Source organism: Lutjanus erythropterus, chromosome 2 (assembly GCF_056507025.1).
Source record: "Lutjanus erythropterus isolate fLutEry1 chromosome 2, fLutEry1.hap2, whole genome shotgun sequence".
Lineage (NCBI taxonomy): Eukaryota > Metazoa > Chordata > Actinopteri > Lutjaniformes > Lutjanidae > Lutjanus > Lutjanus erythropterus.
In genome coordinates this window covers 29147985-29162569 of record NC_139318.1, presented here as the reverse complement: position 1 = coordinate 29162569, position 14585 = coordinate 29147985, and the positions used below count along the sequence as shown (strand labels likewise).

Below are 14585 nucleotides of genomic sequence, written 5' to 3'. Positions count from 1 at the left end.
CTTTCTTACATAAATCCACTGAGCGTTGGTGTATTTTAGTATGTTTGTTTGTTGTAATCAAGGTAGCTAAGCAGCGATGCTAACCAGGAAAATGAGGGTCGTGTCAAAAAAAGGGAACCCTCGGGCTAAGAAGCTCTCGCGAGAGTCGACCTGTTGTTTCTTCATCGCGCATTTTGTACAAACTAGTCATATTTTTTGATGCGACAACACCACAGTTGAAATCTAAGGTAGTTTAGAAAATCCTCAGTTAAGGTTAGGGAAAGCTCATAATTTGGGATAAAATAATCACTCTCGCGAGATCTTTCACAGGTCTGGGGTTCCCTTCTAGAATTAACCCCGGGAGAACGAGGTAGAGGAAGTATGAGCCACTCCATTAGTAGAGGGGAGATAAAACTTTATATTGCCAATTTTAGGCGTCTTATTCACCGGAGGATAACCGTAAACAATTAATTAAACATACATGCACATCTCTTCCCTTTCATAATATATTTATCAACGGACTGCGGTTAGCTTATAAATATTATCTTTGATGACCCTCCCCCAACGATCAGTACAGTTGGTAGCGTCTGTTGCCGCTGTGTGTTGCTCTCCTTCCTGTAAGACACTTGCATTGGAGCAGCTGAAGTCGCCACAGAGAGCCTGGTGAGTTGAGGCTTTTTATCCCTATCTGTGTCCATTCTTTCGTTTATGAATTGTCATATTCAGAAACACATGCCTCTCAAATGCTCTTCCAGAATCCACCTTTGTTAATATATACCTTATTAAATGAGTGTTTCGTCCCTTTTTTGTGTCTCTGCCCCCCTTTCATCCTCCTGCTGTTGCTGGTGGTGTCGTGGTCCTGTTCGGTTATGTTTACAAATCCAGCTTACATGCAAGGTTGGAAGAGCACCAGTTAAAAAGCACGTATGTTAAGCTACAGCACAGATGCTGGCTCAACAGTGTGTGTTAGATGGTAAGAAATAAAAAGCTCAGTCCGGGCTGTTGAACGTCTCTTCATGTGGGAATTTAAAAGGAAGCTCCTTCTTCACATCGGGGGTAGGAGGAGGAGGAGGGCAGTAGCGGAGATAATACCGCTGCAGGTGTTTCCCTGTTGCCCTGCTGGTTGATGCAGACAGTTAGTTAGCTGTGGAAATCAACAGATCCTCCACGATTAGAGGGGAAAGGGATGCAGCAAGGTGGAGGTGAAGTATTCTGATAAATGCATCAGCATATTCAGGTGTTTCCTCAGGTAACGAGCTGGCAAAGTAAAACTAAATTGCATTTTTCCTCTTGTAAATTGGCATTAAAATTGACTTAAATGATAGTTCAGAAAGTAAGAACTTACACTAGCAACCTAGGACATGTTGCAGGTTATGTCTGATATGATCATTAGGTTGTGCTGGGTTTTAAGTTGATTTGATCAACAGCACTTATGTGAGTAAGTGCTTTAAAATGGGGCTAAAGCTAACTGGTACGGCAATGATTGGTCAATTGATTGATTAAAGTAATCACCAATTATTTTAACAATCAATTAATTGATTTTGAGTAATAGAAAAAAATATCTGATTTTTAGCCTCTCAGTAGTCACAAACTGAATATCTTTGGGTTGTGGAAAAAAATTGAGGTAGTTGCATAAACAACTAGGGCTGCAACAGATGTTTATTTTCAATATTGATTAATCTGTTGATCATTGTCTTGATTGATTGATTAGTTGTTCAGTCCAGAAAATGACCTGACCTCCTCAAATGTCTTGTTTTGTCCACAAACCAAAGATATTCCTTGGCTGTCATGGAATGGTATAAAGAGAGAGAGAGAGAGAGAGAGAGAGTACATATTTGAGAAGATGAAATCAGAGAATTGGTAAGTAATTAATTAATTATCAAAATAGTTGGTGATTAATTTAGGCTAATGGTTAACTAATGGACTACTAATCAATAAATCAACTAATTGCTGCATCTCCACAAAAAACTAACCAATTTATTGATAAAATGATCAACCAAATAATTGATCTTATTTTCATTATCCTATGAAATGTAAAAAGATGTGGAAAAATACCCAGCAAATTTTTTCCTGAACCCAACATGACATCTTAAAGGACCAGTGTGTAGGATCTAGTGGCATCTAATGGTGAAACAGCAACCAACCCTAAAACAGATCTGTAGCCAGTGTTTAGTTTGTCTGTTCTAGTCTACTGTAAAACATGGCAGTGCAGCATGGCAGACCAGGTCCAGGACCAGGTCTTTGTAGGTAAAACCAGCTTGTTCAGTGGCCTGGTAGCTCTGTTGGTGGAGCGTATGCACCATGTACTGAGGCTGTGAGTCTGTGGTCATGGGTTTGACTCCCACCGGCATCCCTCTACTGCATGTCATTTCCCTGCTCTCTCCCACTTTCCTCTTATATCTTCAGCTGCCCTATAAAAATTAAAAGTGTAAAAAGCAAAAAAAGTTTTTAAAAAGTCTTGTTCAAAGTCAACAACAATGCAGTTATAATTTTCAGGTGAATTTACACAAATGAAAACTATTATATGAATATTATATTCAATTTTTGACAATAGATGCTTCTAAATGTTACACATGTAAACTTGAAGATTATTAACTGTCCAGAATCCAGAGGCGTTCAAGATACTATCATAAAGGATTAGAAAACAAATATTCAGATTTGAGAAGCTAGAATCAGTGAATCGTTTAGTGTTGTTGTGTAAAAATGACTTAAACAATCAAATTCCTGGCCAGGTCATCAAATACCGATGTCTAGGGTTGGAAGTCGGCTTTGATTGGTTGTTTCAAGTATGGTGGATTATTGCAAATGCCATTAGGCGCACTAGGAGTAGCCTCATTTTTTTTTAATCATATTATGTATCATACTACTTTCAGGATATAATGATCGTTTCAGCAAATATGACAAAAAGTTATTGCCAACTATAGCTTCAACAACGAGTTGTTAAAACTTTGAAACCTGGGTGTAGCCAATGTTAACAGTGACAGCCTGACATGCATAAGCCTGTATGTTGAATCAGCTCTCATTGAAGTGTGTTTTTTTAATATGTAACCAAAAGAATCTGCTCCTGTTAATGATGTTTCTGATGTAAAGGTATTAGACCATGCACCAGGTATGTAATAAAATGCTTGTGGCATCTCATTGTTGTTATTTGTCATTTTTCAACAGAGACAATTAAGGTGAAATCCCAAGATTCCTGAAGATCTTGTCAGTGACCTCCCACATGGCAGTGAACCACTCACTTCAAGATTAAACCAATTATACTCAGCTCCAGAGAATTGCCCTCTTAGATGCCACTCAGTGTCTGTGTTTGCAAATGGCTTGCTGTCTGAAGGACGAGCTCCTCTGTTCCATCTGCCTCAGCATCTATCAGGACCCCGTCAGCTTTGGCTGCGAGCATTACTTCTGCAGGAAGTGCATCACTGAGCACTGGAGCAGGCAGGAGCCTCACGGAACGCGGGACTGTCCCGAGTGCCGGAGGACCTTCACCGACCCTCTCCTCTCACCTAGTCTCAAGTTGTCCAACATTGTGGAGCGCTACTCGGCCTTCCCGCTGGACGCCATCCTCAACGCTCAGAGGAGCTCCTACCCCTGCAAGGACCACGAGAAGGTCAAGCTCTTCTGCCTCACTGACAAAAGTCTGGTGTGCTTCTTCTGCGACGAGCCGGCGCTGCACGAGCAGCACCAAGTAACCACTATTGACGAGGCCTACGAGGAGATACAGGTCAGTTGTGGCACACGCACGCTGTGACAGCTCATTAGCAAGGGTGAGGCTGACATTTTCTTAAAACCCATCAGCACTATGCTCCACATTCAGGCAGTTGTACGCGTTGACCCCGACAGAGCAGCCTCAGTCCTCTGCTGCCACAGAGCTGCTCCACTGAAGCAGTCTGAGGATTTAGTACTTTGCTCATGAGCTCTTTGGTACAGTTGGTGCTGCTAAGGACTGAAATATATCTGATTTACTTTGGCCTCCCTGATGCCCACACTATCTAACTCATCTGTGAGTTCAAGTGGGTGTCATTCCTTCTGAAGAAAAAGGTTTTGTTTTTTGTACATAAAAGCAACTGTCAAACCAGACTTTACATTGCTCACAATCAACTTTATTTGGCAGCAACTTTCATAAAGGTTGATGCAGTTCAAAGTGCTTCACAGATGACTGAAAACTGTAATGGAGTGAAGAAAAAAACTAAAATCAAAACCCAAATTGAATAGAATCAAATCAATATGGAGAGGCTTGCTTACCCAAAGTAAAATAAATAAAAAAAATAATTTGGATTCTGCAACATAATTTAAAATTAAATTATCATTTAATTAGGATTGAAAATGAAACAACCCAGCGTCAGATGCAATAGATGCCGTTTGGATCCAATTTGGCTTCTTTCAGTCAAATTTTGACTTTGCAAGTAGGGAAGCGTAAGTCTTAATTGAAATGAGAAAGAAAAAAATTTAGATCAAGAATATTTTTCATGACGGTGACTTTGAAGATCTGAGTGTCCATATGAAACTTATGTTAATGTGTCGTGTGTGTGTTTACACTGACTCATATTTTCCACATTAACAGGAGAGGTTCACTGTTTGCTTTCCACTCAGTGTTTGGATAATTCGATTCCCACAGAGCCAAAATCCAATAACTGCGAAACAAAGCTCCTAATCCTGTTCCTTCTTTGCTCCAGTATGCAAAGACACACATTCCAGTGAATCCAGTCTAATGTTAGGCTGCCTGTCTCATTTTTAATGTCTGCTGTTACAGATGTAGATATTCACATCTGCTCTTCGTGACATAAAAACATTTGGTTTCCAGTTTTCTTGGTAGACCGCAAGACCGACTTTCTGATAAAAGGCAGACTGAAGTGTTGATGGTTAACACTCAGTTATGTAGTTTTGAAGGGTTTACAGCTCAGACCACAATGGGTGTTACACCAACATAATCTGTGCTTTTGGTTTCACTGTTTTGGCTTCTTTCAGTTTAACATTACAACAAATCTTTGCTGTATGTTTACATTCTTAAAATGCCACAGACTCTAACTTTGAGTGTTACTTTATTCACGCAGACTGTTTCCTTGATGCAGACACTGAATCAATGAGCTGGCCTCAGCCTTTGACTATTCATGACACTGACCTCTTGCACTCCTCTGAAAGTGTATCTTTGACATTAGCAAGCTCATGTTGCTGTCAGTGCTCAGTGAGCCGGTTTATACACTAATTTATACATCGTTCTGTATTATGACCAGTCCATGATACACGTGTGCAATAATCATGCTGTTTAATCAGCATCTTGATATACCACACCTGTCATCCTGGTAAAGGGGAAGTGTTCACTAACACAAATTTAAACAAATTTGTGAGGAAAATTTGAGAGAAATTCCTGTTGTGTGTATAGAAAAAGTCTTAGATGTTTTATTTCAAGTGTTGCATTAACATTTTTGTTCAGTGTTTGCAGACTGTAGTTGAATGTAAACATCATCTGATTGAGAAATATATGTTTTGTTTTGTCATTCATTTTTTTCAGTGACGGTGTGAATGAGGACCAATATCCCGCACATTTAAAATAATAATATCTACGACTAGGGTTGCCCAACTAATCGCATATTATAGAAATCACAATATGGCAAAGTGCAATATCCAAATCACAGAACCAGAACCAAATTGTAATGTTTTGTGAGTAAGCAGCATTATAATGAAGTACTTGAGTGAAAATCTTGTTCTCCAGATGAAAGTAAACATGTTTGTTTGGTACAGACCCCAAGAAATATCACATCAGTACCACTTAAATTTTTTTTCAGTAAAAATTAAAATTGTAGTTCAAAAATGACAACTCCCACCTATAGTACTGCATATTGCAATTTAAGTCCAAATAATAGCAATATGACTTTATTTTATTTTTTTACCGTATTGTGCTGCAACAACCAGTGACATTTAACCTGAATCTCAGTTAATTTAACAGCTGAGTCAATTGGTCATACTGTAATTATCGAAATTTCAGAACTTATAAAGAACTGTCATGCACTTATTAATAGAAAAGTTATCATTACATTTAATTGTTATCTAAGTAAATATAGTTAAACTATATCTATGTTACATCTTTATTTCTTGTTCTAGATGTTATGTCATATCACACAGCCCTAACATCTACTGGCCTGGTTGCAGAACTCAGAAGCTGAAGGCAGCTGTGATTTGTCAGAGATTGAAGTAGGTCTGGTGTTGTGCTGATTAACAGCTGCTGAGAGAAAAAAAAACACCAAGTCACTCAGAGCTTTGCAAACTGGATTAAGAATTGGTACATTATCTTTCAATGCCAGAACCACAAAAATGGCGACAAGTGTGCATGAGTCTGCACAGCTGTACAGGTTGTAAGCTGATCTACAACCCTGATTCTGAAAATGTTGGGACGCTGTTAAAAACATAAATAAAAACAGAACGCAGTCATCTGCAGCAGTTTTACAAAGTGTTCCATGTAGCTCATGTAGTAGATTGTAGATGGTGATATCCTTAAATTCCATGAAAATGTGTGTTGACAAAAACCGTTGGACTGTTTTCCCGCACAGTATTTCACAAAGTAGTGGACCTTGTCCCATCCTTGCTTGTTAAAGACTGAGCCTTTTGAGGAAGTCTCTTTAATACCCAATAATGAAACTATCATCTGTTTTTTTGAGCTTTCCACAACTTTTTTGGAACAACCATCAAATTCAGAATATGCATATATTTACAAAAATTAAGCTGATGATGTAAAAAAAAACAAATATATTGTCTTTGTACTGTTTTACACAGGTTCCCAAGTTTTAAAGTGTAGTAGATTTTAGGATATCTTCTGGCCTGGTAAGCATCTCTGATTTTTCAGAGGTTGAAGCAGGTTTCATGTTGTGCTGATTGACAGCTGCTGGAAAACCCACCAACCCAATCAGAACTTTGCACACTGGATTAGTAATAGGGATGTTATCTGTCTGTATGCCAAATTATGTTGCAAGACAAACAGTTTACCCGCTTTTCTATCTAAATTGCTGATTGCACTGGACTTATCTGGCACAGCTACTATCATCTTTTCACATTGTGTAAAAACTGTATGACCCATCAAGCAAAACATTACACAGTGACTTTTTTTTAATGTATTGCTTTGTGTATTTGTATATTATCATCTTCAGCTATCTAATTTTGTTTATTGAATTTTGTATTCTCTTGCTATCGTTTTTTTTTTTTTTAAATTACTGTTCTGACACTTGCACCAAAACAGATTCCTTGTGTGCATGTGCTTGGTGAATAAAATCTGATTTTGATTTTAAATCTCTTAAGTACTAGCTGAAAAAAAACCCTCTTCCAATCAAAACCACCAATCCAGTCTCATTGTAAAGCTTGATGTCACGTGCTTTTAAATATTATTTGTTTTAATGTTTTAATTGGATAATAACCAATTAACTTCTTTGAAGTGGCTGTGAGGAGGGAATTAAGGATGAAAACATGAAACAAAAGACCTGCACAATGAATTCAATTAATAGATTACATGTAAACATAGTGAGTTAGTGGGGAAGTATAGAGCTGCAGTTTTGCCTTCTGTGTTCTGCATTAAATGTAATTAACAGTGCTGTGAACATCAATGCTGTCCTCCTTAATTTCCAATCAGGCTCTGTGCTGGAAGCCTGAGAAAGGTCAAAACTGTGTAATCTTGGAGCAGAAGTAATTAGGCCCAGCACAAGATGTTTCTCTTTTCTTGGATACCAGCTTGTCCCTCTGCTTGGAGCTCTTTTCATGGTGGCGATCTGGCATTTTGTATTCTGGCAGGAGCTTTGGAGGCTTCCCAGATCGACAATACTGAAAGAGAGTATGAATACACAGAGGCCCCGTCGGAAAACCATGTCCCATGATGAGCTTGACACGCTTGCCTTTTTAGGTCTACAAGAGGGATGGTTTGTTACTTAACGTCCCATCCTTACAAGACAAACACAAACATCAAGACGAGTCAGCAGATGGTGTCAGGTTTGTTTGAGATCAGAGTGAATTTTATTAGGAATGTCTCTTCTGTCACTGTGAACTTTATTCTTTGAATTAATTTGTTGTAGGACAGGTCCTGTGTAAGTACTGCTGATATTAATTCAACTTGTAACGTCTCTTTTCTCTCCACTGAGCAGAAAGTAGCTGTGTGTCAGATACAAACAAGTGTGTGCAAGAGCTGTGCCTGTAGGCACAAACTTCACTTTTAGCATGAGGCTCAACAATGCTTAACTAAAGTGCCAAAACAACATGGTGAGGATGTGTTAGAGTGCAGCCGCAATCAGCTCCAGTGTCTCGACTATTTGGGCCAGAGGGGCACATGCCATGCCAGCTCAGTGGCCCCCTTTAAAATGATCCTTAAGAGTTTTTGTAGGGTGGGAAAGTTTGTAGATGAGGGGGAAAGGATTTGGTAGGTCGAGAGCCAAAGCTTGGCCTTTTTGTCTTGAATTGTTTGACACTTTGGCACATGCGATTTGGGATTGGCTTAAAGGGATAGTTTGGATTATTTAACATGGGGTTGTATGACGTAATTATTGATAATCAGCATGTTAACTACAGTAGATGGCAGACGGCACGCCCCCATTTTGGAGAACCAGAGAGGAGTGCTAGAATGAAAGCTGAGCAATGAGCTTCTGTATCTCACAACAGTGAGAGAGGGTCAGCAACAAACAGGCTCATAGCCACTTAAAAAAAAGGGTCCACCTAGAAAATTTTATTTTTGGTTGAAATTGTCACTATAATTACAATATTTTCACCTCCTTACTTTGTCATCAGACAGCCTTTACTGCCATTATACAAGCCAAATCCACAGGGAAAGTCAGTAATTTTACCTCACAGAACAGGGAGTTACTGATCTACAGTTGCATTGATAGGTTAGTTAGTTTGTGATATTGTGTGACTTTGTTATTTTTAAAGGATAGTTCAGAATCACCAAAATCACACAATACCACAAACAAACAAAACAAATCGAAGCAATGGTTGACAGCTCCCTTGCTTTTGTCTGTCTCTTGTCTTCTGTTTGGAGAGAGCTATATTTGGATTGTATAACAGTGGTTCCCCATCAGGAAAGGCTCCCTGACATCAAAGTGAAGCAGTGAAAATGATATTGTTTTTTTTTTTTTTTTTAGATGGACCCTTTCAAGTAGCTAAAAGTAAATTTTGCTGCTGACTCTGTCCATGGTAGTTCATTGCTTAGCTTCTGTGCTGGTTCTCCTCTCTGCTTCTCTGAGGGTGTGCTGACTGAAAGTAATACACTGACTATCGATGAGCATCTCAGACAACCCAACTTCAAATAATCACAACTATCCCTTGAGGATTTTTCTGCTGCTCTGTCTCTCCTTGGCCTCCTCCTCATCATCATTTGTGTGGTTCTGTGGAAATGTGACTCCTCTGTAAGAAAGAAGAAATTACAAAACGGGAGGAGAACATTTTCAGTCTGTTTAGAATTGACAAATATTCTGTGAAGGCTCATGAGTTTCTTCTCATTACTCATGTCTGAGTAATAATGGCTCGGTATTACTGTCCATTTTCCCGGCTGTGTTTGCTTTTAGATTACGTCATCCTCTCATCTCATCCCTCACTAGAGGAGTGGGATGACACAGACATGTCCTCCCTCACCTTTTTGTTGTTAATCCACCTGTCTTCAGTCAGGAGAACATTGACAGTTGGTGTGTTTCACAAGCAGAGCTTCAAAACAAAACCAGATTTCAACATCTACAGCAGAGACTCAGACACTTGAACCACCCCAGTGGGCAACATGATGAAACTCATGAACATAAAAACAGAGCCTGTCATCAACCAGAATGGCTCTGTGAGTTCTTTCTCAGGAATGAAATGATCAGTGGTTTCATGATAAACCACCACAAAATGTTTTTGCGTCATTTAAAAAATTGACATAGCAAAAAACGTGATGCCATCTCAAACTGTTGACGGGTTTTCAGTATGAAACTTGGTGAATTGATGTTAGTGTGTGGTTCAGTACTTTTTGAACATTTTCAGCACATTATAATAGTACCATGATAATACTGATAAATGATAACTTTGGTCACTATAATTGTGATATGAACTTTTCATAGTTTCTTCTCCAGTTTACATGCAGCTTTGCATAATGCAATTAACATAATAACGTACATTTGACATGATGTAGAAGTGGTTCTGTCAGTTTTCAAGATGGACCCACATTGTATTCTGGGGGTAATTTGTAGTGTCTTTAAATCTTTTAAGTTTTCCAGCAGAGCAGTAGTATCCACTACAGACCCCTTCTGTTTTGCCACCATCGTGTTTCTGTCCTTGTGAGACATCATGTTCCTCCACCTGAGGCAGACATGCAAAGAAAGACCAGAGGGAAATCATCAGAATTAGCCTTTACATGGTTATCATTTCCATATTGAACAGATGATCAGAGATTTACACCACCCATCTCAACCCGACTGAAAAATCCTTCCAATACAGCAGGATCAGGCCAGTCTCTTCCAACTGAGGTGCTTATATGGGGCATTTAATTCTGATTGGGCGGTTATTTTGGTTACTTGTGCAATATTAGGGTCCATGTAAATGCAGCTAATGAGACCTGCTGAAATAATAAACCCTAATTTTTGTGACACGTAATTTGGAGCACTTGAACTGTAAACGTTCTCAATGTGTCTGCATTCATGGCTTTAATTCACTGTTACAACACAATTCAGTATTCAAAGCCTTTGGTTGGATATTCCCAAACAGACTAGATTCCCAAAGGGGTTCAGATAAACAACATGCTCGTGTTATGTCATGGCGCCACGGCCTTAACTCTGTGTTGACAGTGTGTTTGGCTGCCCAGTGACAGGACAGCCCTTGGTTGGTTTGTGGCAGGCTGTAATCTCCTTAGCCTGGCATGTCACTGTGCTGACCTCAGGCCGTGAGTCTTGCTGCTCTGCTGAGAGCTTTACCTCCTGCTGCTTTGCATCCTTTACCCCCACGTGAACGCTCCTGCGGCCAGATCTGTAATGCGCAAACACATGCAGCACCCGACCCATGCAGACCTTGTGACGCACACGCATCTGGCAAACATTCACCCAACACATAATTGCTTGCCTTGCCCGCACGTTCTTCTCAACATAAAGGACATTAAGGTAGGATCGAGGAGGATTTGTCTGCAGCCCTGCCATTTGCTTCAGGGAGCGGAGATTTCACAGGGAACTAATGCATACTGATTAGGAAGGGTTTTATTCCACCAATCACTTTAGACGGCATTAAACACAATTTAAATGTAATGCACAAGAGCAGAAAGCACTCTTAATGCAAAATTATCTCAAACTTGTTGAACTGAAACATTAAATGGAGCCACAATCAGCACTAGAAATCTCCAGATTCATGTCATTTAAATCTCCTCTGTTGTTTTGTTGTGATTTTTCTTTTTCGGCCTGTCAGTCTTACTTTGAAATCTTTAAATGAGGTTATAACCAGAGAGCCAGACATTCTTATCAACTGAGCCACATCTTTCACTCTGTAAAGTATGTGCTTTATGTTCTGGGAAATAATGCCCTTTAATTTAGGCAACGTGGTTAATGCTGGCGATGAGATTACAGTTCCCTCCTTCAGTCATGCTACACTTGGAGCACTGGCGCCATTTTAAATAGAGGTTGGCTGGATCGCTGTAGCCCTGATCGGAGCTGGACGAAACTGTGCACTTATTATCACACCACTGTGGCCTAAAGTTGGCAGTCAACTCCTGCGGAGGACGAAGTGGGGGCCGCAGCAGCCACTGCGCCTTAATTGTGATGATCGAGACTGTCAGTTGGCTGTGTGTGACCACAGTATTGCAGGGCTAGACAGACTATTCCTGCTGTCTACTCACCCTGGGGACGTGTTTCCGCTCTACTTGACAGCAGTGTAGGACCAGATAAGAAGGGAAAATAAGACTGCAGCTCCTTGTTATCCACACATATTTAGGGAGTTAACTTTTGTTGCAGACTGTAGATACTGTAGATCACAGGTGCCCAAGGGCCAAAAATTAATCTGGATGGTGCACTGCAGGCCAAAAATAAATGCTGATGATATGTAAAATTACCTAATATTTAAATGTATTATAATTTATTTTAAAAAAATTTACATCTCAACGAAAGGTTCAGCATAATCAAAACACTAATGTTTAATCTGCTCAACAGTAATTGTACTCATTTGCAGGGATACAGCGGTTACAGAAAACAAATGAATGAATTTATAAAAAAAACCAGAAAGAATTCCAGCCCTAAACAAATAGGTGCAGTATAAAATAAAGCAACAGATGAAGCAATCAGTCATTGCCTTCCAGGCATAAGCGAGTCAGAGTTCCTGAAAAAGTTAAGGGGTTTTCAAAGTTGCCAGAGTCTGTTCACTTTATTATTGAGATCATTAGTCCACTTCTTCAGGGGGAGCAGGAGGGAGCAGGAGCAGATTTCTGTGATATCCTTGGTGACCTGTAGAGCCAAACATCATGGAAAGATACACTGTCTAGCCAAAAATAAAAGAATACTTAACAGAGATTTGGTATCCTTATCAAAGAGATTGTCTCCTTTGTTTTATCTGTTGAACCATATTTTGGACAATGTGAACCGTTAACTACCACTAACTGACAGAATTAACCAAAGTACCTGATAACATTACCAGAACAGATGGAGAAATGCACCTTTGTGTATTTGACATTTAAAACAGAGGTTTGAGCTGTTGGGGAACATTTTCTGGAGTGAATAGGTCTATTGTGTTTGAATAGAATTTAATAGGGAAGCTTAACAGCGCTGTGTTGTACAGTGCAGTAAAACTCAGAATATGTATTTTTTGAGCTGCACAAAATTTACATTTTGTAGTGATTACGGTCTCAAAATGAGGAGAATAAAAGCACGGGCTTGTTAAATGTAGGGATGATATCGGAGGAGGATTTAATAACTTAGAATTTTATATTTTTAAAATAAATGTTGTTTCTAGCACAGCATCATTGATGTTTCCACCCTGCCACTGAAAAAAACTTTGCCATTCATCTAAGCTACTTTTGGTTTTGGTTGAAAATGAAAGGTGAAAAGATGTATTTTTCTTGTTGTTGAGTATCTATAGTATAGATACTGTAGATTGTATAGCATCAGGCAGCTGTGCAGTGATGCTGGTCTTACTGAAGCCCACGCAACTCAAGAATTAAATGATTACTGTGGTGTTGAGTCACCCACACAGATCTGTCACTCAGAGTGTCCAGATGCACCTGTGTGCTGACCTTGATTAATCCTTTCTTATAACCAGTCATTTCTTCCTTATCAGGCCACAAACATTGGGGTTAATTACCAAATCGTATCAGCATGTTTGTCGTCTGCCTCGCTGTAACGCAGGGTGGTGTTTGAAAATGCAGAATGAGCACGCCATCCTTTTGAAGCGTTCCTCTGGTGGTTTAAAAACAAGGCTGTCTTTCACTCTCCGACTGTCAGAACCCAGCCGAGAGCTCTCTCTCTCTCTGAGTCTGCCATCACCACGCATGGCCGTGCTGCTGCAGTAATGAGTCAGGCAATTTCAAGGGCACCCACGGCTGCCATCTCCCCTGTGGCTCGCCTCAGTCTGCTCTCCTTTCCTCTAGCAGCTCCATCTCTCTCTTTATGTCCCTTTTTTTTTTCACCCCTCCTGCGCCGTCTTCTCTCTCAGTCTCCTCGTTTCTAAGGTATTTGGCTTTATTAAATGCCACTGATCCTGTTTGGTAACCATTCCCAATCCCCCACCCTGCTAATTTCCCACCACCCCCAAACAAGCAAGACTGTCCAGCTTGGCGGTCAGTCAGTTTGGTGTGGCAGAGAGGCTGCGTTCATGTGGAAAGGGAGCCATGGGGAAAGACAGAACAGTCATGTTCCATTAGAGGAGTGCTGGCATAATATCCTCATCCAGAGAGAAGCAGTGGCTTGTACTGCACTTATCACTGATACCACTGATGATGCTTGAGGCAGGACAGAGCTGCGGCTGCATGTTTACTTCAGCTCATGCTGTTGCTAGATTAGCAGATAAACAGCTGCATTGATTGGAGAAAGTAGAGCTGGTGCGCCGTACGTCCATCACACAGAACATTTTGTCTTGTTTAGATGATTACTTTGGCTCATGCTTAAGTTAAGTGAGTCAGATGACGGTACATCTGTTGTGCATTAGAACTGTTTAAGTAGGCCTTCTGCACAGAGGAGTCTGTTTGTAATTTGCCATATGTTTTCTAGCAAGTAAAAATGCTAGAAAACGGCACATTTTAAGAGAGGCCAGGAAACATGGAACACGTTTTACAGCTACAAAGAGACCAGAGCCCTGTTTCTCAAAAGTATCTCAAAGCTAAAATTATTGTAAAATTAATTTTGCAAACTTTCTTAAGCATAACAGGTGTTTCCCAAAACCATTGTAACTTAAGCTATTCTTAGAAACAATCATATACTAATGAGTTCTTCTCTTCATGCTAATAGATGGCTAAGGAGGAACATCGAACTACATCTTTTACTGAAATTGTTTTTGTTTGTTTATTGTTACATCTATAAGTTATCATAATCACTTGATAAACAACAATTGATTTTGACAGTTTTTGTTGTTATCATGATCCTGTCTAATACATGAAAGTAACCATCTCAAACATCTCCGTTTCGTTCTCTTTGGTGGCACCT

General features: G+C 39.8%; 1 protein-coding gene across 2 annotated transcripts in view; it reads left to right on the top strand.

Annotated features, from left to right (window-relative positions):
* The first annotated feature begins 532 nt into the window (after positions 1-532).
* The window catches only part of trim62.1 (tripartite motif containing 62, tandem duplicate 1), a 51879-nt gene continuing 37826 nt past the window's right edge, over positions 533-14585 (top strand). For both annotated transcript variants that reach the window (XM_084736514.1, XM_084736508.1), the window contains exons 1-2: positions 533-642; positions 3145-3700. In XM_084736514.1, coding sequence (XP_084592640.1) covers positions 3293-3700 — 408 coding nt within the window. In that variant the 5' untranslated portion in view covers positions 533-642; positions 3145-3292. The remainder of the gene's footprint in view (positions 643-3144; positions 3701-14585) is intronic.